Source organism: Anser brachyrhynchus (assembly GCF_964034855.1).
Source record: "Anser brachyrhynchus genome assembly, chromosome: 5".
Classification (NCBI taxonomy): domain Eukaryota; kingdom Metazoa; phylum Chordata; class Aves; order Anseriformes; family Anatidae; genus Anser; species Anser brachyrhynchus.
The window spans coordinates 41,731,831-41,757,873 of NC_137699.1; the positions used below are offsets into that span (position 1 = coordinate 41,731,831).

The window sequence follows — 26,043 nt, forward strand, 5'->3', positions numbered from 1 at the left end:
CAGAAAACAAGTTCTAAGAAGAACACGAGGATTGCCACCGTCAGACCAGTGTCCTTTCAGTATCCCGTCCCCTGACATCGGGCTGCAGCCGTGTGAAGACCTGCTCGTTGTTCTGCACAGCCACAGAGGAGCACAAAGAGAGGTTTCTTGCCAACCCTGCCAACAGTGGTTGGTGCACTCCCTGAAATGTGAAGCTTCTAGAGCTTCATCTCTTAGCAAATGTATCTATTTCTACATTATTAGGTAGTCCTTTTTCAGGATCTTGTTAAATATAACAGGACAATGCAAAATGATTTTTAATTAAAGAGCTAATAATTGCTTGAAAGCTTACTGATTTTTCCCAGCTATATCCGTTAGTCTAATAATGTAAGACATAATCTCCCTGTAAAACTTGATTTGCTTTTATTTCATCTTATGAGGTTTTTTAGACTGACTTCATTATTTTTCCTTTTTTTTTTTTTTTGTATTAATTCCTATGCGGTTTGTCCTCATTAAAGAGATTTAACTTCACTGGCTATGAAAAAAAAAACCAACAAACTTCTTGTTTATGAATTCATTGTATCTAGCGTGATACTGTTGCACTGGACTGAGAGCTCTTGTGGCTTTGCTCCTTTTAAGGCTGGTCTTTTCTGAGAGCCTATAGAGTGAAAATAACAGGTCTCCTCTGTTTCGGTGCTAGCTAAGACAGAGGAAGAATGTCTGTGCCTTGAGGAAGCTGTGAAAAAAGAATGGATTTATTCACAGAGCTGAATGACCAAGGAGGGGAGATAAGAAAAGTGAGACCTTGACAATTCTTTTGCACATCCTCTTTAGGAATGAAATAGGAAATGGAAACATTTTCCCCATTATAGTTGAGGGTGCTCAGAAGTGTGTATTTACCAGACACATAGCAATCACATAATACTGGGAGATCCTTCTCAAGTTCCACCTGACAGCTGGGCTGTTTGCAGTGGACTATCTTTTGTGTATACTCCTGGCTGCTGGGCTAGATCTCTATCAAATATGAATCCAGCAGATTATATTCCCATTTTTTACCATGAAAGTGAAGCTGGAATATTACTTCTGGGCAATCTGATAGAGCACGAACTCTAAAACCTCATTAGAGTGGTGAGACGATTCCTGTCTCTTTCTCTTTTTCCTGAGTTTACATAGATTAGGTTAGAGATAACAGACTTTTAAGAAGAGTCATGTTAGGGAATGAAGTGGTAGATTATGGTTTTGCCTGCAAGATATGAAGAGAAATTAAAGGTGCTTACAGCAGTTCTTCCAAAGGATAAAATAGCTGAAGGTAGATTTTTCTTTATAGGATGATCATGAGACAGTGGAGCAGATGTTTAAGGTCAGAAAATAAGGCAGGAATGTGCAGGGAGGGAAAGGGAATGAACTGAACCTTTTGGTGCTAACTCTCTTTTTTGTTTAATATTTGTTTTTAGAAGACCCAACTTGGCCCGAGTCAGTGTGAAGAACTTCGGTAAATTCAGGACAAGTTAAAATAGGTCATACTAATTCATTCTAGCCACTTGATGGATTTAAGTGGTGACGGTGATGTTATTACACTTGCTTGCCTGTTACTCTTTAGGTGTAGCAACCTCTGGTTTCAGGTCTATGGGCAGTCTTCTGAAAAGACTGATTTCAAGACAGCATTTCTGTTTGGGTTTTAGAACATCCTGAAAATGGCATTCTAGGAAATGCAGCCTGAAAATGAAACCCAGCCTGAAATGTGGGAAAGAAGTACAGTTTAGAAGGTCAAATGAAACAATTATGATCATGTGGCTAGGGGGTTTTGAATTAATTTCTTGTCTGAATTCCCTTGTTTTAAAACTGTCTTTTAGGGGAAAAAAAAATCCTGTCTTCCTAAAATGAATTAATAGTGTTGGGGAATTCACTACATGCCTTTTTTTATAAACTGCTACCTATCGCCTGCTTCCCTATTAAAAATACAACTCAATTCAAATGTAAATTTATCTGGGTGCTAAGACATTTTGAATTGTCTCCATCTGTACAGGAAGGTTTTGTTGTGTCTTTTTGAGCTCTAACTGGAGATCAAAAAAGGGTGCTTAATGCCATTGCCAGCGGAGTAAACATACTACCTCTTCTCATCATATTCATTGCAAGTTTGTTCTTCACCTCCCCCTTCCAGTGAAGTGCTTGCTCTTAGAAATTTATTTTAGTAATAAAACATTACTTTATACATCCCCATGAAAGCATGTTTGAAGGCTGTTTGTGGATTTTTTGAAAGTGTTCAAGAGCTTGTTCCCTGAGCACACTGCAAACTCTTATCATGGTAAGTCTGAATTAACACACAGAAAGTTAGGCTCATAAATTTCAGTGTTAACTTAGGCTCTTAGGATATGGCAACAGGCCTGTGGTTGGTATGCTGTGCTTCAGATATCTGTCCCAAGATGCTATGTATTGTTGGTTGGTTCTTAAAAAATGGGTGGCTTTATTCTTTCAGAAATTTTATTCTTACAGAAATCTTTGCTCACAATGAGGAGAGAATAAAGATGCATTTACTGCTCTTCAGAGTTGTAAGTCTTGACAGTAAAGCTAAACGAGATAGTTCAGTTACTTTCCTGTGATTTATCTGATGGCTTTTTACTGTAATTGGAGAGATGGGAATAAGGAACTTCGTACTGTGTAAGTGGAGATTTTCCATTCTTAATTTAATTTTGAGGAGATGTTTTTACTTATTAGCTGCTACAGCACAGGGACAAGAATGTAGATAATGGACAGAGGTCTAATATTGATTAGCCAAATTTCACTTGTGTGTTGTTTTTGAGCACTGTTTTACTGAAAGCTAGTGAAGCTTATTACAGCAAATTTCAGCAGAATATATTTTAGTCTTCTGCGTAGAAATTATATTGATTGGGTGCTTCCACGTGGAGAGCTTTCTGTGCTACAGGGCATATATCCACAATTCATTTAAACTGCATGAAGAGCCAATTAATTGGGTGCCAGTACACTTTACTCTAAAATCCGGATTTCTGGATATTTGGTGGTGTTCTACCAACACCTGTATGACTTAAGCCTCTCTGTATGTACATGCGTGACGTTTCTGAAACCTGTTGTTATATTTTAAAGCTTTCTATGTCCAGTGGCAATTCAACAAATAACTACTTCCATTTTCTTCATGTTAAAATGTGATTTCTGTTTTCTCCCTCTAGATTTTAATCTCTGTTCTGCTAAACCAGGTAGAATCTGGTTTGGTCAGTAGTTGGAGGAGAGTGCCAAAGAGCCCAGATGTTGCAATAAGCAGCGTTGGGTTCCTGAACCGTTTTCCTGCAGTAGCTCTAGGGGGCTCCCTGCTGTTGGAAATGTTACATTTCCGATGAGGTATATGATAAAGCTCTTAATAACCTGTTGTCATTAAAGGTCTCATAACACTTTTTTTTTTTTTTTGCAAATGCTAACCTCATTGTCATCAGCAAAATACAGCATATGCAATTACAATCTAATTTTCTCTGCAGTGTCAATTAGAGATTCTCATTTTTATCCTAAACTGTGTTCTGCTGTGTGTGTGAACTGCTGCCACATAAGCTACAGTATTTAAGGAGTGTAGCAAATAGTTTTTCTGTATGCGGTTTGCAAAGTTCCTTGTGTAAGTCACTAGAAGTATGTTGTTATCAGCACTGACTATGTGTGCAAGAAAGACGGGAAATAATCATCCCTTCCTTGATTGTAACCGTGCAGTTCTTTACATCAGTAACCTTAGAAGTATATGGGCTTTGTTGTGGGAGCATTGGAAATGAATGTCTGAGATGGATGACTGGATGAGGCAGGACAAAAGTATGAACAGTAATTTGCAGCAGAGTAATAGGCGTTTACCATCAACTTGTATCAAGTGGCATTTAGAAAGGAAGGAATACTTACGTAATTATTATTTTTTTATTATTTTTAATTTTTTTATTTCCAAACCCTTCCTCTGGGTTTTATGTAAGGACAAAAATCGTGGCTCTGCGTTGAGCTCACCGGTTGTGCAGGATCATGCTGGGTTCTCCTGGGCTTTCTGTATCAGATTTGGGTACATTAGAACGGACTTTTAATGACCAGTTTGAAGATGAGTCGAGCAGTTTAAGATTATACTGCTGTATTCTCTGTTGTAATGCCAAATTACCTGGACAGGTAAGCCCACTGGCTGTGTGTGTGTACTAACATAAGCAGCATTTTGTAATAATTTCAGTTCTAACACTGGTATCTTAAACATAACCAAGGAAGAAGCATTTGCTGGCATGAACGACACCAGTTTGCATCTTCTGGAGCAATTGAGTTCAGTTTTCGGTAGAGTGCTGCGTTCCTTTCACTTGATCGTGTTTTGAAAGCTTTCTTCCTATTTGTGAAGACTAGAAATAACTGCAAAGTAACTATAGCTCATCTTCTCCAAAATGTTTGGGCAGCATGGGGTGGATGTCTGTCCTGGATGGTGCTGCTCTTTTCTGTATAAGGAACTTATATGTTGAGGGAGTGAAAATAACGTGGGGTTGGAAGTTCAGTGAACTTCACAATAAGAACGTGCACAAGTGTCCTGTTTAACCTGCTCAGTGGTGTCTTTGATGTCTTATTTATTCTACAAAGTCATAGCTTGAAATCGTTACTGTGAATTTACTGCTGAAGAGGGAAAAGGTTGAAGTATGGCTAGATGCAGGAGGGGAACAGGTTGTTTTATTTTCACGGGTAGCATTTGCAGTACCCAAACAATGAGGCTTGGAGAAAGTGGCTGTTGAGAGCCACATCCTGATGAGATGTTTGGGCCTGTTGTACAATTATGTGATGTCTGCCACTGCAAATTCTGTTTTTTCCCTTCCTCCAGGAGCTGCTCTTCGTAGTAGGAAATCTACATTGAATTACCCTTGTCTGCATAAAACAAGGGCTAATAACAATTAGGCAATTGATTACTTTTTCAGGTGGTGAAAGATGCCTCTTCCAGGATTTGTTTCCCCATAGCACCCCTGACTTTAAACACCTGCAGCGTTCAGCTTCTGGAGAATTCAGGCGCTCGTTCCTCCCAGTGCTTGGATGTATTTATTGCATGCACTACATCTTTCCATGTCTGACCACTGTAGCTTGAGAGGAAATCATCTCTTTTTATTTCAGCGTGTGGGTTGTACTAGTTTAGGTGAAGCAGGATTTTTATATAGATTTTAACACTCTAGTAAAATTTTTGCATAATGAGTTCTTAAGCAAATTAAAACCTTGTGTGTAACAATTTAGCTTTTGCTTGTAAATTCAGAGGGTAGACATAGGTGTAGACAGTTTTAAGCCATGTAGGAGTTTGTATTGCTATTTTAAATATTTTTTCAAATAATCGTAATTGAACTGAGGTAATTTTTGTGTGTAATGCAATATTATATAGGGGCATCTGCACCCTCTGTTATTAATGCTCTGGGTTGTAACTTTTGAATGCCTTCCTAGCCAGTTAATAACCAGATTAGAGTACTGAAATAACTGAACAAAATGTCTGATAAGTGTCTCAGAATTAACATTACAAAAATACAACCTTTTAAAACATGTTTCTGTCTATATTCCACATAACACTGTAGATCGTTAAATCTTGTTAGTTTTGAAATCTAAAACACTTAGGAAAAAATGAATTAAACCCAACCTTTTGGCTGTTGCATCTGTCTGAGGGACATCCTGCTTGCGTGCAGGATTAGAAACACAGTCCCAATTTTTACCTGCCAGTTGAAGTGTTCAGGAAAGTTGCTAAACGCAGAGCAGGAAACAGTGAAACTTGGCAGTTTTGTAGGGGAAGAAAAAGGAAATAAACATTTTCTGTAGTCTCCCATTCCTAATTGGTTTATGTTTAAGTAGCTATGGTGGGTAAAATCCAGATAAATATAAGTTTTAGAAATGACTGCAGATTTGAAAGGAATAAAAAGAAGGTGGATTTTTTAGCCCTGGTGGCCTTGAACCTTTAGAGGCGGCCTGTATATAAGCTTTATGTTATCAGAAGCTGTATCCTAGTTGCCTTAAGATGTGGTTATGTGTATGCATAAGTCTTTTTACTTTGTCAATTTCTCCACTACTCATTTACACAATAGAGAAGAATGATTTTTTTTCTTATTAGCTGTTTTCCCTTTCTGGTAATCCAGCAGCATCGTTGAGCTGCTGTGTCTTAGTTGGAAAATAGAGCAGCAACGTTTGTTGCATTTTAAAAACAGTTTCGATTGGATTGATGATAACAAATAACTTTTGAAATGTTCAAAAAGCTGAACTTTATATGTAAATGTGTATATTGGTGTTACATGGCAGTTGTCTTCAGTGCTGTTCTGAATGTTCTACTGGAACTTTTCCTTAATACTTCCATTTCTTCACTATTTCTTCCCAGTTTCACAGTGTTGCTTAACCGTGTAACTTGCTCCACTTAAGGACCTCTTTCCAACCCCTTTCTCTGGCTGCGGTGGGTGGCAATGCCTGCTCTCTGAAGAGCTGTCTTCTGAATGTTTCCGTGAGGTTCTGGCCCTAAATCTATTGATCAAGGTAGGGTCACCGTAGTGTATTTCCTAGGCTGAAGTTGCAGAGTCCCCAGTCCCTGGGTTTCCTGCTGCTTTCCTGTTAGAATTCAGTGTGCCAGGCCCACGGCACCCTGCTCTTTCATGAATGGAATTCAAAAAGACACTTACATTTCCATAAATAAATTAGGAATTCAGTGGCTTCTTCCGGCTAATCAGGGCAGGCTGATAAACCTTGCTAGCTGTTTAATAAATGAATTGTGACTGATTACCTATTAATATGGACGCCTCAGGAATTCACCCTGGGGGAAGCAGAGCAGTGAAATAGAGAGGGGCATGGCCCCCTGGGAAATCAGGGCTTCATGTTTGCAGCTTAAATATCTCTGTGAAGTATCAATAAGGAGGTAATTGAATTTTGAACACAAACATGAGCGCCGGATGGATGAAGGAGAGGGGGGCTCTGATCATCTCTTCATGCCCCTTCATACTCCCCTCCCCTTTCCCTTAGAGACCACTCTAGTGAAGATAGATGCTAAATCCATTAAATAAAGATTAGACTCTGTCGTGGTAGAAAATGGCAGCTTAGCTAGATCCCTGGGCAAATTGGGACCTTTAGCAATACAGAAAATTAAAATATACATTTTTAACAAGTGTGCTGTCGACACAGTAATAATGACTGTGTGGCTTGTGGGGTTTGCTCACCTTTCAGATCTGCTTTTGTTTGGTTATATCACTTGCTCTTGTTTTCAAACCAGCCTACTCAGTCTCTCTGAAGCAGAGGAGGCTTAGGGGGAGGAAAATGTTGTTTTTTTTTTTCCCCATCTTGCTTTCAGCCTTGGGCTCTTTTTTTAGGTCCTTATGCTTTTGATAGTGTAGAAGTTCAGTGCTCTTCTATTTGAATAGGGAAATAATTACCTTTGGCTCCAGCACGCTCAGATGCATCTCCTAAAAAGCAGCTGGAAATAGTCTAGAGGAAACATAGAGATTATATTGGATATTGAAATAAAAATGTGATTGGGATTTTTTAAAATAAGAATTTTATTCACTAAGCATGTGCCTTTATTATTTACTCCAGATCAAGTTTTCTGAGTTCTGATAATGTGGGAAAGGTTAATATAAGGATGATCATTGTAAAATATCAATGTTATTTCTTGTTATGCAATGCATTGTAGAAATATAGCTGAAGTGCACTTTAACAGGTGACAGTCTTTCTTTATGATACTGTGCTAGACTTACAACATGATCAGGCCTTCTTCACAACTTGGTATGCCCTACTCTCCGTTGGAGAAAGTCAGCAGATCCTCTTTTGCAGGCAGAACCTCATCAGCCATTGTAAGTGGGGGACAAATTGCTGTTCTGGAGAGACCGCTCCTGTTTCTCCAAATAAACAGGATAAGGTAATACAAGATAATCCTTCTGCAGAACAAAATCCAAAATTACAGAATCACAGAATCGTCTAGGTTGAAAGAGACCTCCAAGATCATCTAGTCCAACCTCAGCCCTAACACTAACAAGTCCTACACTAAACCATATCACTAAGGGCTACATCTAAACGTCTTTTAAAGACCTCCAGGGATGGCGACTCAACCACCTCCCTGGGCAGTCCATTCCAATGCCTAAAATTATTTAATGTTTTTTAGTAAGAGATGAGCCTAAGCTGAATGTGGTTCTGAGGAAACTTGCTGTTGCTTCCTTCTAAAAATTTTTCTCTGGATTTTAGAGTGTTCTGAGATGGCAAGCAGGAGAGGTAAAAAAAAAAAAAATCAGCTTTGCTGAATTACAGTGTACTGAGATAGTAGTAGCAGGGGACCTTCTGTCTGTTCTTCCATGGCAGCTCCTTGGTAACACCACTTTCCAGACTCCTCTCAAGTGTTAGCAATCATGCCTGGGAAACCGTGAAGCATTCTCAGCTTCTGCTGCTAAGTTCTCTTTAGCTTATAAAGAACAAAAGTAGGTATTAAATGGAAGAGAAGTATCAATGTATCTAAGTCCATTTCAGAGATAGTAATGATAGCACTGGGAATGCCTTGGCTTCCATTAACTCTGAGCTGCTGCAGACATGGAAAAGGTTTTCCATCTCAGTTCCCCAGACTATCATCTGCTTCCAGATTCCAGCGGCTTGATCACTTTTTTTTTTTTGTAAGAGATTTTGTGTGGGAATATCTGTGTTCTTTCATCAACCATGCTTCTAGCAAAGAAGAAAGTGTCTAAGTTTGGCTCACCCTCATGGATTCTCTTTCATGATGTTGGCACCAAATTGAAAATGAACAGGTACCACCCCTGAGCTAAATTGCAATAATTAATTGTGTATGCACTGTAGCTTCTCCCAGTTGAAGAAGAAGCCAGATCTCAAGCCTCCCTTTGTAAAGGTAGATTACAGCATTGGGCTTACCTCTGGCCAAGCATGTTGATCGTGGCCTCTTTCTCTTTGGGAACTTCCTGGCCTTCATCCCCTCATGTATTTACAGTCTTTGATCCTTAAGTTATTGAAGCCCATCCTTTTTCAGCCTCCAAACTCAAGGGCAGTCTGCATTAAAGCTCTTCTCAAAAGCACAGACCGTGATGACTTTTTAAATGGTTTTGAATCTAGTCATATTTTAATTGGTACAGGAGAGAGAGATGTAGGCCAAAATAGCCTTGATCTGTCTGCCTCTGCCAGTCTTTGCGCTCTCACCCTTCTGCAGCATTCAGTAGAATATGAGAGAACATCTTTTAAGGATATTGCAGCTCCTTTCCTGAACCTCTCTCCCGCTTTCCTTCTCTTCTCTCTCTCTCCCTATCAACATGCAGACTAACTATTTATAACCCATCTGCTTTCCTTTACCCTCTCTGGCACCTTTCAAAGAAGCCCCCAGTGCCTTGACAGTTTGTTCTTCCTTGTTCTGCTCATTCTACTGTCATCCTTAGTCTTACTCTATCACCTGTCCTTCTGTTTGCCTCTTCTGGAATTTTTTTTTCTGCTCTCTTCTCCCTGCATGTAAACTTCCAGTTTTCTAGTTCAGGAGTCTTCCTTTGTTAAAAAGGAGAGATTCTTGCTGGTTTGGTCTGCAGCATCTTCTGAAAGCAGGCATGTGCCAGGAGCCTCACAAGCTTATGGCTTTCTACATATTAAGGCACTTAGTGATGCAGCATTTTAATTAAATTAACCAGAATTTGTAAATTGTAGATAGATTTTCCCAGATCATCTCACGATGAGCTTTTAGAGTGATCACACTGCTGGTGTTTAATCCATCAGATTGCCATATGGAGTGTTGAAGAGCAGAATATCTGTTTATTAACAATTGCTGGTTTCTCATGTCAGCAAGTACATTTTCTTATTTGAGGGCCTGGGAATACAGTCTGTTGCTGTACCTATTATACCAATTATATGGACCTCATGCCAGACCCCATTTCATGTCTACCCCTCTTTTTTTAAAAAAAAAAACAACTGAATCCAGGTGATTCAATAGACTGTCTAAAAGGCATGATAGACCGTGAGAGTCATCCCACCAGTGTCCAGAAATTCTTTGATTTCATTACTACAAGAGGAAAGGCCCAGATGTCCTTTATAAGAAGTTATTGGTATACTTAGCATCAGAGGTTTCTGCAAACTGTTAAGACATTTAATGATTTTTTTTTTTTAAATTTGATCAACCAGAACGTGTTATAATTCACAAAAGTCAGAAAGTTGTTCCTCATCTTAGAGATCAAGCCGACCTTTTATTCCGTCTGTATTAATAAATAGCTGGCCTCAAATTCTAGGATATTTGCTGTGTTGGTCTTCCTTAGCAATAGAAGTTACTTGTCTCTTCAGAGTAGTGTTCTGTTCCATTTCATTGTGACAAATCAGTTTTTCTACCACTTTAGTTGGGTAAACCCCATTAGATGTTGGACTTTCTAAAGGGAAGAATATTCTTTGGGGCAGAGGAAAAAAATTCTTAAGACTTTTTCATTGCACTGCTTTCTTCAAAAAGAAATATTCACCATTCTGAGATGGGAGATAACGTGGGCCTGATGCAGAAATATGTTTTGTACCCTAGACATCAACTTCTTCTCATCAAATCTAATTTAAAATAATCTCCACTGTCAGAATCTTCTCAATTCTCAGCAGTAGTAACACGCGGCCATTTTTACTCATCCAAACATCTTAACTGTTGGCTTACTTGCTTTCTTGGATGCGTTGGCAGAGTCTGGGGAATAATAAGGGCTTATTAAGACAACTTCAATTTTGATCTGTGTTTAGGCAGTGTATGAAGAGGAGGGAACTGTTGGTATGTGTTGATGATGATAAATGGAAAACAGCACTTTCTAACCTTCATTAGAGTAGTCCATTGTATCCAGCAGATGGCAATGAAAATGTACCTGCTGCTCTCTCTTCTTGCTGAGCAGTGCCTTAACTAAAATCTTAAATCCTGCAAACTGTACTCTTCCCTGTTCTCTGGTGCATAGCTGCAGATCACTTCCTAATGAGGATTTTGAGTGCCCCCTGCCTAGTGGGTAAAACAAAAGCCAACGCATCCATGGATTAACGAGAAAGGAATTTAATGCTGGCATGCTGTACCCCGCAACAAAATCTGTTTTCAGGATTTCAGAGTATTCCTTTAAATGTTCAGCACTTGGGCAAGCCTTTTTAGTAGTCTTCTCTTTCCTGGTTTACATTGTTTGTCTGTCCATCTGCTTGTCTGCCAGTTATCTTGGTATTTGTGTCATATGGGCAAATAAGCAGTGATCTTTCAATAAGCTCGGCATGAAAAGCAGTGTTAAGCACTCATCCTTTTGAGTAGTCTGCAGTACTCACTAGCTTGGACCTGCTGCTGGTTTTCCAGGCAGGACACAATTTCTTCAAGGCAGCAGCAGCATCTGTCCTGGAGAGGGGAAAACTCCAAGGCTGTGACAATAGGGATTTGTAGGGCCTTTGCATATGGGAGGAGGAGAGATTGTGGATGCTGATGATATTTAGAGTGGGTGTCACTGCTTCTAATTAAATCATAAGGAGAGTGAGGTGTAGATGTAGTGTAATGATTCAGATGGTAACTGGCTAGGGCAGCAAAGCTGAGAAGTGAATAATCTTTTCTATGCAAGAAGAAAACTTTGGTTCTGCTGGACTTTATCTTTGTTTCCTGTATTTTCTGTGTTCTTTTATCTTTATTTCTTCTTAGTAATATCCAGTTTCATATAATTTCTGTACAGGTGTTACTGTACAAATATGCAAGGCAAAGTACTTTGTTACTTCTAAGCAGCCAAGTGATTTGCAAGACATGATAAAACGTATGTATATTAAACACAATTATCACATGAAATTATCACGAATGACCATGTCAGAACCATATAAGAAGACTTTGCCAGATATTGTTTATATGTCATTCCATATAGGGTTATGTTGCTAGTTTACAATCACATTTCAGAGTATTTAGACCACACTGGGGACTAATGAACATTGCTACTTTTCCAGAACCTATGGCATTAAAAGTGCCTTTTACTAGCCCGTTCATTTCATTTCTATTTGATAACCTGAGTAGATGTGGAAACCAGAACGTTTTACTCTCTCCTCCTCCTATTATCTCTGATAACTGTGATCGTCTCCAACAAATTATCTGTGATCCCCTTTTCTTGGTGACTATGAACACTACTGCTCTGCTGTCCCTAATTTACCCTTGTGACCCAGGTATTGTGGTTGACACTCCAGTAAGTTGGCATCCGAGCTATAATCTGAATCTTCTTCCACACACGTGGGAAGCATGCTCTGTAAACACCCAGGGAGTGATCTCATTTGTCTTTCTTGCACTTGTTGTACGGTACTTACAGAAGTCTTGATGACTGGCTGTTAACAATGTGTTGGGTTTGAGACACTGTTCTGTGTTGTCTCACTTATCTATACATCTGTGTTGTCTGACAATATTTGTGTGGTGTCTCTTCTGAGCTTTAGGACAGAAATCCCTTGTGTGTTTGTACACCCTGTAGCAGAGAGGCTACTTGATCAACAGGAACTTCTGGGCTTTAAAGTAATTCAAGATGTACATGGGCATAGCTTGCTAGCAGTATTTTAAGTTACCTGTCAAGCTAACATCCTGGCAGTTTTCTTCTTACTATGTTGGCATTTGGTTGAACGTTTTGGCTTCTGCTCTGCTTTGGCATTGCACGTACTAGCAGCAGGTAAGTATGGAATAAACTCGAGTGGAGTATTCCTTGAAGGGCTTTGACAACATAAAAGTGGTTTTCTGCAGGAGTATCCAAGGCTGTTTTGACGGATTGCTTAAGAAGCAGCTCTAGGAAATACCACAAAAAGGTGCACCTGATGTCTGGGACCAGTTTCAGCAGCTGTTACCTTTTAGCATCTACTTGGACTCTCCAAATTAGAAATGCAATCACTCTGGGCTGTATAAGAAGTCATGTCTTAAGCTGAACTCCTGTTTTGGAGGCCGTTGTTTCTTTCTGTGGATCTTTATGAGATTTTTAGGCACCTCAGTCAGGAACCTTAATTTAGTTGGCATGGATCTAAGCCTTAGACCTGAACCACTCACTATTCATGAAACTAAAATGGGATTATTATGAAACAAGGAAATCCTATTCCCTTAGTCTGGGAACTTGACAGAGAAAGGTGTGTACCAGTTACTGATGGGGGAGCCTAAGGGACGGAGAAGGCACATAGCAGGAGTGAGTGTGTCAGGAATAAAAACTAGGTTTCCTTTTACAGGCTAATGTCCTGTCTCCTGGAGCTTGCTGCCATTTTAGCCCAGTAATTGCATCCATCAAGCAAAACTTTACCTCTAAGTAACACGACTCTTTTGTATTTGAGGTAATGCTTTTTGACACCAAAATAATATTGTTCAGAATTATGATCAGAAGCAGAAAAGGAAGTACTTGAAGTTCAAACATGGCAGCAATTAGTGACAGCCTTGCTTATTATATTGTAAAGGAAGGGAGACGGTGTAGTGACATTTGCTCTCTAGACCTTCACTTTCTGTATAAGCTGCAGGCTGCTTGGAGGGCCATAATGCTGTCAAATGCTTTGCCTTGTATGTAACTTGCAAAATCTTTTTTTCCAAGAAGTTGTAAAGTAGTTGTAATTTGCTGTCTTCATGCTACAGATCACTGCGCTGTTTCCCACCTCTTCCTCTGCTTGACTTCTCTCTCTTGCATCTTCAGGTACTCCGTGGTCACTTCAGGCAGTCTTTTGGCAGGAATAATTTCAAGATGGTGTGAAATACACCATTCCTTTCTGGAGAGCTGCTTATAAATCAAGAGGTTTCTTCATAAGAATGTGAGGGGAAAAAAAAAAGGACCTCTGATTTTTGAAAGGTGACACGGTTGTTTTTTTACATCTCTGCAATTGAGAAAGTAAATTGAAAATTCGTATTGACTCCCAGCCCTGAAAAGAAAGAGGGGGATGGAATTCAGAAAAAAGCAATGGAAGCCAGTCATATTAAAAGAGGCAAAGAGGAATGCTTTTTATGCAATGAATAATTTGATGTGGAACTTCCTGCCACACTGGGATTCTTTTTAGCCCGACTACTTAGCAGCTATTGAGAAAGAATCAGGCAATTAAATGGCTAAGAAGATTTCTAGGTGTATCAGGATAAAATATAAAATGAAGTATGAAATATCAGCTGCTTCAGGATACAAAACAAGCACTTGGGGAGAGGAGGAGCCTTTCAGAACTGATTATTCCATTTGTCTTCATAATGGAGTTGCTTTTTTTTCCTGTGGTGTTTCTGATACTGGGTGCAGGCAGACAGGACACCTGACTGGGTAGATCACTGATCAGCCCTGCTTTATCAATTCCTGTGTTCATTTGCATTTTTGTTTGCCTACAGATGTGACACATTTGTGTTTAGGAGGAAATAAATGTCTACTGTATTCTGTATTACTCTTGTCTAGAGACTGGTCTTAGATCCTATCTGTTGATAGGATTTTATATACAGGTTTTCAGTCGGTGATATAGGATGTACATTCAAAGCATGCTTTGAGGTATATCTCTAGAGAGAACATTATTACTAAACCCATTTGAGGGTGTCCCCAGTGGCAGCTCCATAGAGCAGGTGGCCTGCGTGGCACGAGCACACAGGGATTCAGGAGCCTGTGTCTTATCAGAGCATATAATCTAAAAATCATTCAGCCTGTTTTTCTCTCCTGGGGAGATGACGGCGATGACACAGGGCTCTTATGCTAAAAACTAATTCTTAACCTGCAGAAGACGTCATTCAACACAAATCCCAACAGAAAAGGGCTGGGTGATGGATGTTTCTGGGTAGCAGGCCAAGCTGTCGTTTGCTTTTCAACAGACAGTTCTGAGGGTTGCCTCAAGATTTTCATGCCTAGTACCTGGCTTACTTGAAAAGAGAGCATATTAAATTAAAAAAAAAAAACAAACCAAACTTACAATTTCTAATTTCTGTCTGCTAATCTGTGTATATATAAAACTCAGAGGAAAAAACAGTTGCACTCTCAGGGACTCCTGTCTATGGTTCTCAGGCTTCCTTGAACAATAACCAAAGCAGTGGCTGGGTGAAGGACTGATGGTTAGGAAACAGTGTTGAACGTGTAGCAGGTAGGTAATGCTTTGGAAAGAAATGTAAGGTTGTATATACATCTGCTGATAGGACCGTAGCCAGTAGTGACTGTCCACCTCTACTCAGCAGTCGTTAGCCTACACCTGTAATACCACATCCAAGGGTGTCCTCCATGCCTTGACATGAGAGAGACATTGGTGAACTGGAGTGAGTTCAGTGGAAGGTTTCTTTAGTACCCTTCATCCATCAGAGCAATCTCACCAGACAGTAAATTATAGAGACTCTTCATAGCCATCACCTTCTTCAGCTTTACTCTTCTAGATGGTTTCCCTTTTGCTTTGCTGCAATATCTTAATTATTGGTTTCCAGTAATGGATGAGGAACACTAACTAGTCTGCTATGGCACTGTTAATTCAGGTTTTATAAGAGAAGAGAGTAATGGTAGACATGGCCTCAGACCAGTGGTATGCATGGATTGTGAATAAACATGAAGAGATTTTTGGAAGCCAAAGAGTACAAAGAGTACCAAGGCTAACTGGGCTGCTCTCAGTAGTCTTCTGGAGAGAAAAAGAATGGTTTGTTTGTTTGTTTTGGCTTCCTACCCCCCCCCACCCTTAGGGATGACAGTTGACTAGGATGCTTTATTTCTGAGCTTCAAGAAACTGAAGTTTATTCTGGCTGTTATACTCAGGAGGTATCAGCAGACTGATACCTCTGTATTTCTTTTGTTTGAGTCATGGCTTCAAGGTTTTCTTAAAAACCCATGGGGACCAGAAGTGCAAGGATGTTTATGCAGAATGTTCTCGCATTTGTTCATAGGTCTTGGGAGGGTTTGGTTTTGGCTGTATTTTTTACATCTGGGCCTTGCCTAGTTGTGTTTGAGCTCATTAACAGCTAAAATGTTTTAATTTAGCAGAGTCTGCATGTTTATCTGTTAATATCTATTCCAAAAAGCCCTGAGTGGTATTGGAATTTTTTATCAAGTCAGTCAGATTAAACTTAGTGTTATTTTCTCTGAATAACACCACTCTTTCTGTGATTTTTAACTCTTGCCAATGTATGTGGTTTTTTTCCTGTATTTATTTCAACTTGACTCCAGTGGCATTTGAATGCTGCGAAAACCATAGCATTTCTAAATCAGTGCATTTCCTGAGATGTTCTGTGACCAACTGGGAGTTGGTAAAGATGGTTTTGAATTCCCTGAACCCTCTTCTGAACTTTAAGATATTCCTCAGCTCAGGATATTGCTGCCAGGAGAAAAGGCTCATGGCTGGCTCGAAATGAGAGCTTGAAATGAGTCAGTAAAATAACTGAAAAACAGCTGGACTGAGGCAAACAGTGAATATGCTGGGAAGGAAGAGGATAGGGATAAGAGAACACAATGAAGAAAGTGTCTTTGATTCACGTGGAGGAAAGAATTAAATGATGGAGGTGATTGTGGAGGTTTTCTTCTGCAACCAGAGCCCACAAACTGCGTATCGCTGCCCTTCAATAATGCTACTTGAACTAAGGTTGAGATTTTTGCCTTGGAGCAATGAGATTTCAATAATTTACTTGAATTTGTTCATACAGACTTTTTACTTGGATTTTTAGAAATTATAGAAGTCCTCCATGTAGTTCCATTGTGTTATATCATTTTACTAACGGCAAAAGAAATCTTAGTTTACCTCATGTGTAAATCAAATAATATTATCTTCTCGTGGAGGCCGTCAGTGTCGATAATTCATTGTTGTGTCTATGGCCGCAGACATCTACATGGAAGAAGTTTCAGTAAGGAATCTGAGGATTAGAAAACACTTGAAAAATGTAATCTCTTTTCTAAAGCAAAGGCGTATCTGGAGAAATAAATACAGAGTATGGTGGTATGAGCTTCTTCCCTCCAGGCACCTCTCCTCATGAAGCTTGTTGACAGAGCTTCACAGCTGAAGCCATTAGATAACCTGCTGACAGGGACTCGTTTCTTCCTTTGGAGGCCAAGGAAGCCGTACTGGAAACAGGACTACAAGCCTCCTGTGAGAGTGCCTTGTTGTGTTCTGAGTGGATTTGTTTGTCCTGACTTGCATAACCATACAGCTTGTATCCCAACGTTATTAGCCAAAAGGAGTATAGGGACTTACATAATCGCTACACGATTATTTTTCAGTAACTGTACTGTAAATATGTAATTCTCTCTACTCCTAATAACTCTTAATCCCTTTGTTCCTATTGGCTCTTGGACTGAGATTTTTCCATGGCCTGTGTGCCCTGGCCACTGATAAGACTTGAAAAAATGGTGACTTTCAAGATTCACCTGCGTTGCTCCCAGCCATTAAATGCCTGCTCCCTGCATAGGCGAGGGAGGCCGCATCACAGGGCGCTGTTTTGTGGGGGTTTTGACATTGCTTCTGCCTGCATGCCTTCTGAGAAGGACCCACTCACCTTTAAAAACATTTCATGCCCAGCTGCATGCAATTATTCAGTCTAGGCCTCTCCACCTTGTTTCTTCATGTGTTTTTTGCTCAGGAGTTCTTGAGCAAGCAGTTTTGATCTCATTTCTGCATGTTATTAGATAAAGAAGATTCCTTTTAGAGATACATGGGTAAGAAACCCTAAATGATCAAGAATTCTTGGGCTTCTGCTAGGGTTGGGAGAGCAAGAAGAAATTATTTTCCTTATTGGTATGAACAGGCAGAAAAAATCCTTTAGTGTGCTTCTTGTTAAAACATTCCCATTTCTATCCCGGTCTTTGCTTCCAACATCTGTGGGACTCAGTGGTCAAAGCTTTTCCAAGCTGTATCTGTTCTAGTGGTAACTTACCCTAGTCAAGTCCCCTTCAGGTATACTTGCCACTATTTTTAACTTTGATGTAAAATTGGCTTTCATACTGCCTTAACACTAGAAGAGTAACTTGAATTTATTCCTTTAAGCCTTATAAAATACTTGAACATCATTTTTCTGTGTGTAATTAGCTTCATGAGTCAGTGCCTGGTCTTAGGTCTTGACATTTTTGGCGTGTGAAGTTTTTTTGTGTGTACTTGACCTTGGCTTTACTCCAGAATAAATATTTTAAGCTGTTAGTTGTGTGTTGTTTTTTGTCTTCGGTCTGAGACTAGGGGGCAGGCATAACCAGCACGGAGAGAAGTGAACTGTATAAACCACAATTAGAACTGCAGTGCACAGGTGTCTGAAGATCTTATACAATTGCCAAGCTATTTGTTTCTCAAATGAGAGGGGCTTTGGGAGTATATTTTGGAGAATAAAAGGAGCAGAAGGCCTTCCTTTTCAATGTTAGATTTTTGTTTGTTTTGTTTTTGAATCCTAGCTTGAATTCTTCCAGACTTATACATTTGAGATCTTTGCAGAACCAGCATAACAAATGGTTGAAAGTAATCTACTGCAGCTGGTGATGGAATTTAAAACTGGTCTCAGATAGGAATCTGCATTTAGGGATAAGAATTTCTTGCACACTAGCTTTTCTCTGAACATCAAATTAGGTCTTGTGGTTGAAAAATCTGAATGCCAACATTCAAAGAAAGATGACTTGTAATATTGAAGGAGAGGGGTTATGGGTGAGTTCTGCTGCAGATACTTGAGGATCTTTTGGGGAAGGTAGGCATCTTGAATCTCTATGCTAGTCATATGCAGAGTATTATTGTAATGAAAAAACAGTGAAGTGAGCAAATAGCTCACAGTACAAGGCACTCAATGCATCGAGAGCCCCAGCGTTCACTGTATTTTGCAATTTAATGCACAATAATTTTTTTTTAGTTCTGTATTTTTGTATGCTCCCCTGTGTCAGATCTGTATTCTTGGGATGTGCAGTTCCATTAAAAAATAAATAATAATCGCAGCCCCCTCTCCCCCCACGTACACTCATTTTCTATAATATGGTAATGATATCACCGTAGCAGTAATTACGGGTCATCTTCATTTCTTTCATCTCTGCTGGTTCTGATGGCTTCATTCCTTTGACGGAGAAGATTTGGCTCTGGGTGCTGTGATTATTTTGTTAAGCATTATTCGAATAGACAGGAGTGAGAGAAATTAATCAATCCAAATGCAATTAGCATCATGTTTAACCCAGTGATGGACGTCTCAAGGTGAAACAGCCAGGGGAGTTTCAGACATTATTATTCAATCCAGTGGCTCTTATCTAAATTATAATCAAGAGAGGTTTTTATTGGCTTCACAGAGAGAAGATGTAACTCTTTCCCTGCTTTGGGGGTCAAAGGGATCAGGTCTTTGGCCTCACAGGATGTTGGCTGCAGGCAGTTCCTGGAGGTGGGAGGTACTGTAGGAGTTCCATTTAAAGTGGGGGTCACACGGGACAAAATATGTGCACGTCCTAGCATTTGTGACCAGGAACATAAGTTCAGTAGCTCCCTCGGCATTGGCAGGGATGTTACTGCCCCATGCTCCAGGTATTCCCACTGCCTGGCCTTGCCCATCTGTACGTGAATGAATGCTGTTTGTAGGTTTTTGCATTCAGAGCTCTGTGCACATCGTTGGTTGCAGCTGAGTGTGAAGGGAATGGTGCTGCCCTGCAAGGAGGGGACGTCTGCTTAGGAGAACAAGGTGATTATTTTGCAGAGATGGAATTTAATTTTTTGTAGAGCAGATACAATATTAGTGTTCATTGATACTAACAACAACATTTTTGAGGAAATCTCAAGCTGCATGAAACAGATCTGTTATCACCACTGTGGATAATCCTGAATGAGCTCTTGAGTTGTCTTGTCAGGTGTACAATAAAACACAACAACTGTGTGTGGAGAGAAATGAGACCGAACGAGGGCACATTAGGATTTCATGATTCAAGAAAGCATTGGGTCTTTGACTCCAGGTTCTTAAGGCTCCAGGTAATATTCACTCAAGTATTTCAGTGGTTTAAAACTTTATCAGCCTCTTCTATGTACCACTTCTCTGTCAGAGATGACCATTTTCATTGCATACAGGGAGGAAAACTCCATGCTCCTCACCTGCTCTGGTTCACAGCAGGTTTTGTGCAAGCCCACCTTCTTTGACATTTCAAAACAAGTCATGCCAAGCTACGCACTGGAGCTGAGGTAAGGGTAGATTCTGCTGTCTCATCCACCAAGGGAAGGACAGTAATGTTTTGTACCAAGTGTTAATATTTTAAAATACTGCAGCAAGACTTGACAGAACTCATCTTTCAGAGCCCGAATTCTAGCACTGTCGCCGACTCCTTTAGTATACATCCGTGCATCACTTCTTACTGAGGCTGTGACCCCAGCTGTAAGATAGGAATTAAATCACCAGATGTCTCAAGAATATTATGAAGCTTCATAAACTTTGCAGGTGCTTTGATACTGATTATTGAAAGATGACATGGTATCACTAACTTACTCCACCTGGAGGTTTATGCTGAGTCTCTGTCATCTTACCTGAAAAATGTGCTTCAGGAGTTCTGGATGATTATGCTGGTATTTAGTGGAAACAGTGAAATGTTTCTGAAGCACGGGTTTGAGTAACTATATGCTGGTTTTATCTTCGTTAAAGGCAATTGTCATTGCTTCTGCTAGCCTCTGCTCTCCTGGGATGGCAGTTCCAGCTTCGTGGAACTGGGCTTGGTGCAGGATTCACTGATTCGTGTTTGACCAAGGCCAACAGTTGTGAAATAGTATTTCATTTGACAATTACGTTAAAAGAGTATGAAGTTAGCAGAGTAATTAGAGATCTTTTTGTGAAGGAAGAGGGATGAGACAGTGCCAGCAGGCATTTTTGGGGTCTGTTCTTCCATAAGTATGCATTGAGCCTAGGAGTCAAAACCAAGTCAGAGACAGAGATGTGAACAGATTGCTTTCTCTGATGAGAGAAGTTGAGATTATGTTGGCTTGCTAATAATATTCTCCTGATTTTGGCTAATAAAGACCTCGTTTTCTTTTGGGAGTTGCTTAGTACTAATGTCAATCTTAACATGTTTTTGCTGTTTTTAGATTGCCTTTTTGCCTTCACCCCTGGTGACTGATTTTATTTCCCTTCCAAATGCAATAGTGGTCGAGAGCAGCCCAGAGATTTGGCTTTGCCATAGGCTTTCACAAGTCCTGTCAAGCTCCAGGGCAGAATCCTCTACAGCTTTTTGTACGTCCTACCTACTAAGGAAAAGAATTGTTATCTTATCCTCACATGGTGTTAAAGGACAAAAGAAGCAATTGCCTGAAGCAATATACACTTGTGACGGAAGGGCTAAACCAGAGAAGTATTTTGCTGTCTCTCTGCAGTTCATGTTTTTTTCCCTGAACTGGTAATTTCCACTGGTAGCTCTTCACAAATAAAATCCTCCTAGTTTTGTTGTCTCTGTAGTGCTAAGACACAGCAGTTTGAGAATGCATGATTGGCACTTTAGGGGAATCCTTTCAGAGTGAAAAACAAGTTATTTCGTTACCCTAAGTACAATTATAGGGGCTGAACAGGAGGAATATTTTAACTGAAAAGCTAACAAAGTATGCCAGTGCCCAAAGTAACCTCTTGGTAGTCAAGAATGTAGCATTCAGTGTGATCCTACAAGGCATTTTAGGGCTACAACCGTGTTCTATTCATAGGGTATTAATTGTATTTCCGTATATTTAGTATCAAAGCATTTAAATACCAACATGGCTACATTTTCAGGTTAGAGGAGGAGCACAGTCAAATTTACTCAAGTTGTAAATTGTGGGGAGAGGCAGAGAAGTGTCTTCGGCAGGGTGACTTCATTTTAAAATATCCATGATTTGAAGATGCTCACAGGCTTTGTTTTGAGATTTTTAGGATAAGTCCAGAAGCAGTAAGCAGTGGAAGGTGTCATGATCATGATAAATGTATGATAAATACAGTTTGTCACACATCTTTTGTGTGGACTTTGTCACCAAGCCTACACTTATTTGAAGTGTATGCTGTATTAAGAACATGTGTATGTGTGCGTGTTGCTTAGGGATTCTCCTCGTTTAAAGTTGCTTATATAAGTGAAAGTCACTATTTTTGTTGCTGGTTTTATAGCAGTAAATCCTTCCATTATTTCTTGGCTATCCAGACCTTATGACACAGTTTGTCTTGTGCTGTCATATGTACGAGAAGGCTTTTTATGGGGAGCAATCAGCCTGGACCCCAATCTCCAGGACAGTGTTTTTTCTAATTAAATTGTCACTGGAAGGAATATCTGGAACAGCAGTTTTCATCTTCTATCAAGGAAAAAAAAACATTGAGTCCTTGTCATTTGATTAAAAGTTACTTAACCTTTAAATTGCTACAGATGTAAAGATAACTCTGAGTTTCCAATGTAATCGCCTCCAAGTTAAAATCAGGAAAATCTTTGTGTAATGAAACCCATATGTCATAGTGAAAGGATGCAAAGCACTGGCAGAGTGGGCTGCTCTCGCAGGAGATCTGCACCCAATCTTGTTAACCAGGACTGCTTTTGGTAATCCCTCATCTCCTCACTTGTAGGAAATCAATCTGTACTACTGAATCTTCCAACCAGCAACCACAAAATTTACTGCAAAGAAGCAGCTTGGGGACAGTTGTAGTAGAAAAGGAGCCCCAGGCAACAACACCAAACGCGGGATTGAAGGATTGAAGTTCTAAAGAGGAGATTATATTAAATCTTATTCTGCTCCCCTGTCAAGTAGAAATCTCTCCTTCTCCTTTCAGCCTCAGTCTTCCCTGTCCAGTACCTGTTCTTGAGATCTCCCAGGCAGCAAACTGAATTCATAGTGCAACATTTTCTGTTAATGATAACAGCCTGATACCATTTTCCAGTACAATTGTCTTTCAGAGAGTCTATTCAGCACTCAACTTCCATTGGAACCAGTGCTGATAATACCTTAAAGGTGTTTTTTTCCTATGGTCTTCAGTACCCTCTTCTTCCTCCAGAATATGTGAGATTAATTGGTATCCAAGCTATTGTGATCATATCCATTGTCGATTTTCTGTTGTAGATGCACAGCCAAGGCGAGGTTGTAAATTGTCCCCTGCCATGGAGATTCATGTTTCTGTTCCGTGCTGCACAGCCTCTGTAGTGCCTGTTTGCTGGGACAAGGAAACCTGTGCTCAAGCCCTCTCTTCTCTAGAAGTCCGTAGTTTAAGCAACCATTTTAAGGAAAAATCCCCAAGGTTGTCCCTACGGTTTTGTCCAACCTTTTAATTAAAAAATCCACCTCTGTCTACCACACAACGGGCTTCTGCTGCTCCCTTGGGTAGTTGTTTAAGACAGGTCTTGCTGTCTCTCTTGGACTGTGATCGTATTTAGAATGGGGGCGATGGTTTCTTCCTTTACAAGCTCTTCCTTCACTCCAGCAAGCTCCAAATGGCCCAGTTGGAAATGATATTCCCATTTTTAAGAATTCATTTATCAGAAGCGATGCTGAGTAGAGGAGTCAGTTTAGTATTCGAGGCTTTTTAGTGCAAAACCCAAGCCGAAGGCATACCCTAGTGCAGATTAGAGAGGAACAAAGGGGAAGGAGTAGCCAAGACATTTGAACGCAGCGCCGTGTAATATGTATTTGGCCTGTGTTTACCAGGAATACATTGAGCTGGGGTTCCTGGGCAGACAAGAGAAGCAGCTGAAGCAGGGAAAACAAGATTGTTAATGTTTGTGGAAACTTGCCCTTAGGTTGGCTGGGATGTGTTTGTGGTACGAGGATGTTATTTCCTGGCCATTTTCATACATATACAAAGACGTAAGGTCCTTTCTTTCAGCTTGGCATCATATCTTTAAAAATAAAGCCCTGTTGCAAGCCTGAGTATGTGAGGAGAAGAGGAATACAGAATAGCAGAAGGCTGTCTCCTGCTCCTAATGGGATTTTGTAGCAGCATGTGCGAGTTTGTTTTAGAAGTCAGAAATGAACAGATGTTGGTATAAATTACCTCTGTGTCTGATGTCTTGCAAATTAAAAGCGCGGTTGGCATCACTAAACAATTTCACCAGGTTGGGGGGGGAAGCGGGCGGTGATTATTGTAGCAGGTCGGTAAGAATCTTTAAGCTGCGGCAGAACAGGATAGCAAGGATAAAGGAATGAAGAATAAAATGAGAGGTCTGTGAATTAATCAGAAATGTTAACATCTCCGATGACAAGTGAACAGGAGGGCACGTGCTCTGGAGCAACCCCCAACCCACAGTAATTTCGCTCAGCGCACAGAAGGAGTCTATGCTCTCTGCCTGATTTATAGGGTGCAGCCTCTTTGGGGGAACGGAATTGTCATGCATTCGTATATCTCCTATATGGGACTTGCGCTCAGAAAAAACTTTCCACTCTATCAGCTGTAGTTGGGTTTGGTGATTTTTCCGTAACAGCGTTTTAAAACCCTGCGCTGTCGCCAGTGCAAGGCAGGGAGGTGTCAAGGAACCAGTGGCGAAAACCTGTTCCTAGCTGAAATATTTAGAAACTTGCATTTTTATTTAATCATCCTCTTTGTGCGTGACAATTTTCTTGACAGAACAGCAGTCCACTCCCTGCCCTTCTGCAGCACCTTGCACCCATGTGTCGGTTTAGCATCCCTGAAAGCTGTCTTGCAGATGGGAAGTAGAAGTACAAATAAGTAAACGATGTTTGTGGCAGCTCACCCCGAATCAGAAGCAGAGTTGGGAATGGATCCCAGATGATATAACTCACAGCTGGAGGCATGAACCAAGGGAATAATGAGGTGATCTGCTTGAATCTGCAGCCAGCCTGAAGCAGTAGCTTGCTGTGGGGCACATTCCCGTCAGGGCTGTGGACCTTGCAGCCTGTGAATGTCCATACGTACTGGGCACTTCATAACACTAATTGTTTTACAGGGATATTGTCGATGACGGCCACACCTCATGCTACAATTTTGGGTGGTCAAGTTAGAATGTAATAACTGAGACCAGGCTTCAAGCACAATTTCTAACCTTTATATCTAGAATAACAAAATGCCTTTACCTGATGGTATTTGAGTGTTTTAAGCTAAACACTTATTATTACATTTATTTCCATTCAGACAGATAAGGAGTAATGTCAAAAGAAAACTCAACATCAGCAACAAACCCACCTCTAGTTTTTTATGCTAATTGTCATTGCTGTTGTTCCTCTCAGTAGAGAGGTCAGGAATTGAATGAATAAAACAGAAAATTAATTCCTGTCTCCGCCTTTCAGAGTCTCTCTAGGCTAGGTGTGGGAAACATGCATGCTTTCATCAATCCTGTGAATAAAAACCTCCAGGTTTTGATGGCTGTCAGTCCAGCACAAAGCTCACACCTTTATGTAAAAGAAATGAAGGGAAGCTCCAGTGGGAAAATTGTCTCTCTCGAGGACTCAGTCGCTAATCGTGCTGTCTTTAATGCATTGTGTTGTATTGTGAGACAAAGATAGTATTTGGGCTGCTCTGCCAGCTTGTGAGCTTATGGGCTCGCAAGTCAGAAACGTCTCGTGCAGAAAAGTGGCTGTGTAAACCCTGCAGTAATACAGCTACCAGAGATTGATGGTGCCAAGAGTGAGAGAGAGACATATAAACCTTGCCTCGCTGTATTAAACATCAAAGGAATGACAATGCAGAGAGAGTGAGAAGACCAAAGCTCTATAAACTTTACTTTATTACACCATCCATAGATGAACTGCGTTGAAGGAATATAAACCCCATTATATTACAGCATCCAGGGACTGACAGTGCTGAGAGAGAAAATGCTGTCTAATTTCTGTTGAAGATCATAGCACCCAGGGACCAATAATCCTGAAATGGAGAGCGTTCCATAATCTCTGACGGATTATAACATCCAGGAACAATTGCTTTGAGACGGAGTGATGGAGATCTGGATTATACCATTCAGAGGAGGATAGTACAGAGACAGAAAAGGGGATGCTGCAAGAGCATAATGCAGTAGGAATAGAAAGCAGAAATTGTATGTAATGAGATAGTCTATGGGAATTATTGCTGAGTTTAGAAGATTCTAGGCCTTGCCTGCGTTTCTAGATTGTCAGAAATTCAGGCTGGAATTTTTAAACTTTTTTACTAGATTATTTGCTTTTCACTTAAATAAAAAAGTCCTTACTATTAATATAAGTACAAATTAAATGAATTTCTCACCCTCTGGTTAAATACTGCAAATTATACAATTCTGTTTGGATTTCTTGACTTTTTTTCAATATTAATCTTTTTTTTTTTTCCTCCCT

The 26,043-nt window shown here is 40.1% G+C and overlaps 1 protein-coding gene across 4 annotated transcripts in view; it reads left to right on the forward strand.

The window, feature by feature from the left end:
* The window catches only part of LIN52 (lin-52 DREAM MuvB core complex component), a 46,400-nt gene that overhangs the window by 15,386 nt on the left and 4,971 nt on the right, over positions 1-26,043 (forward strand). For 2 of the 4 annotated variants that reach the window (XR_013952234.1, XM_080595508.1), the window contains one exon: positions 4-26,043. The exons of the other annotated variants lie outside the window; for them this stretch is intronic. Coding sequence is in view for 1 of the 2 variants with exons in the window: in XM_080595508.1 (XP_080451634.1) it covers positions 4-5 (2 nt within the window). In the remaining variant the exon portion in view is untranslated. The remainder of the gene's footprint in view (positions 1-3) is intronic. 4 annotated transcript variants of the gene reach the window in all.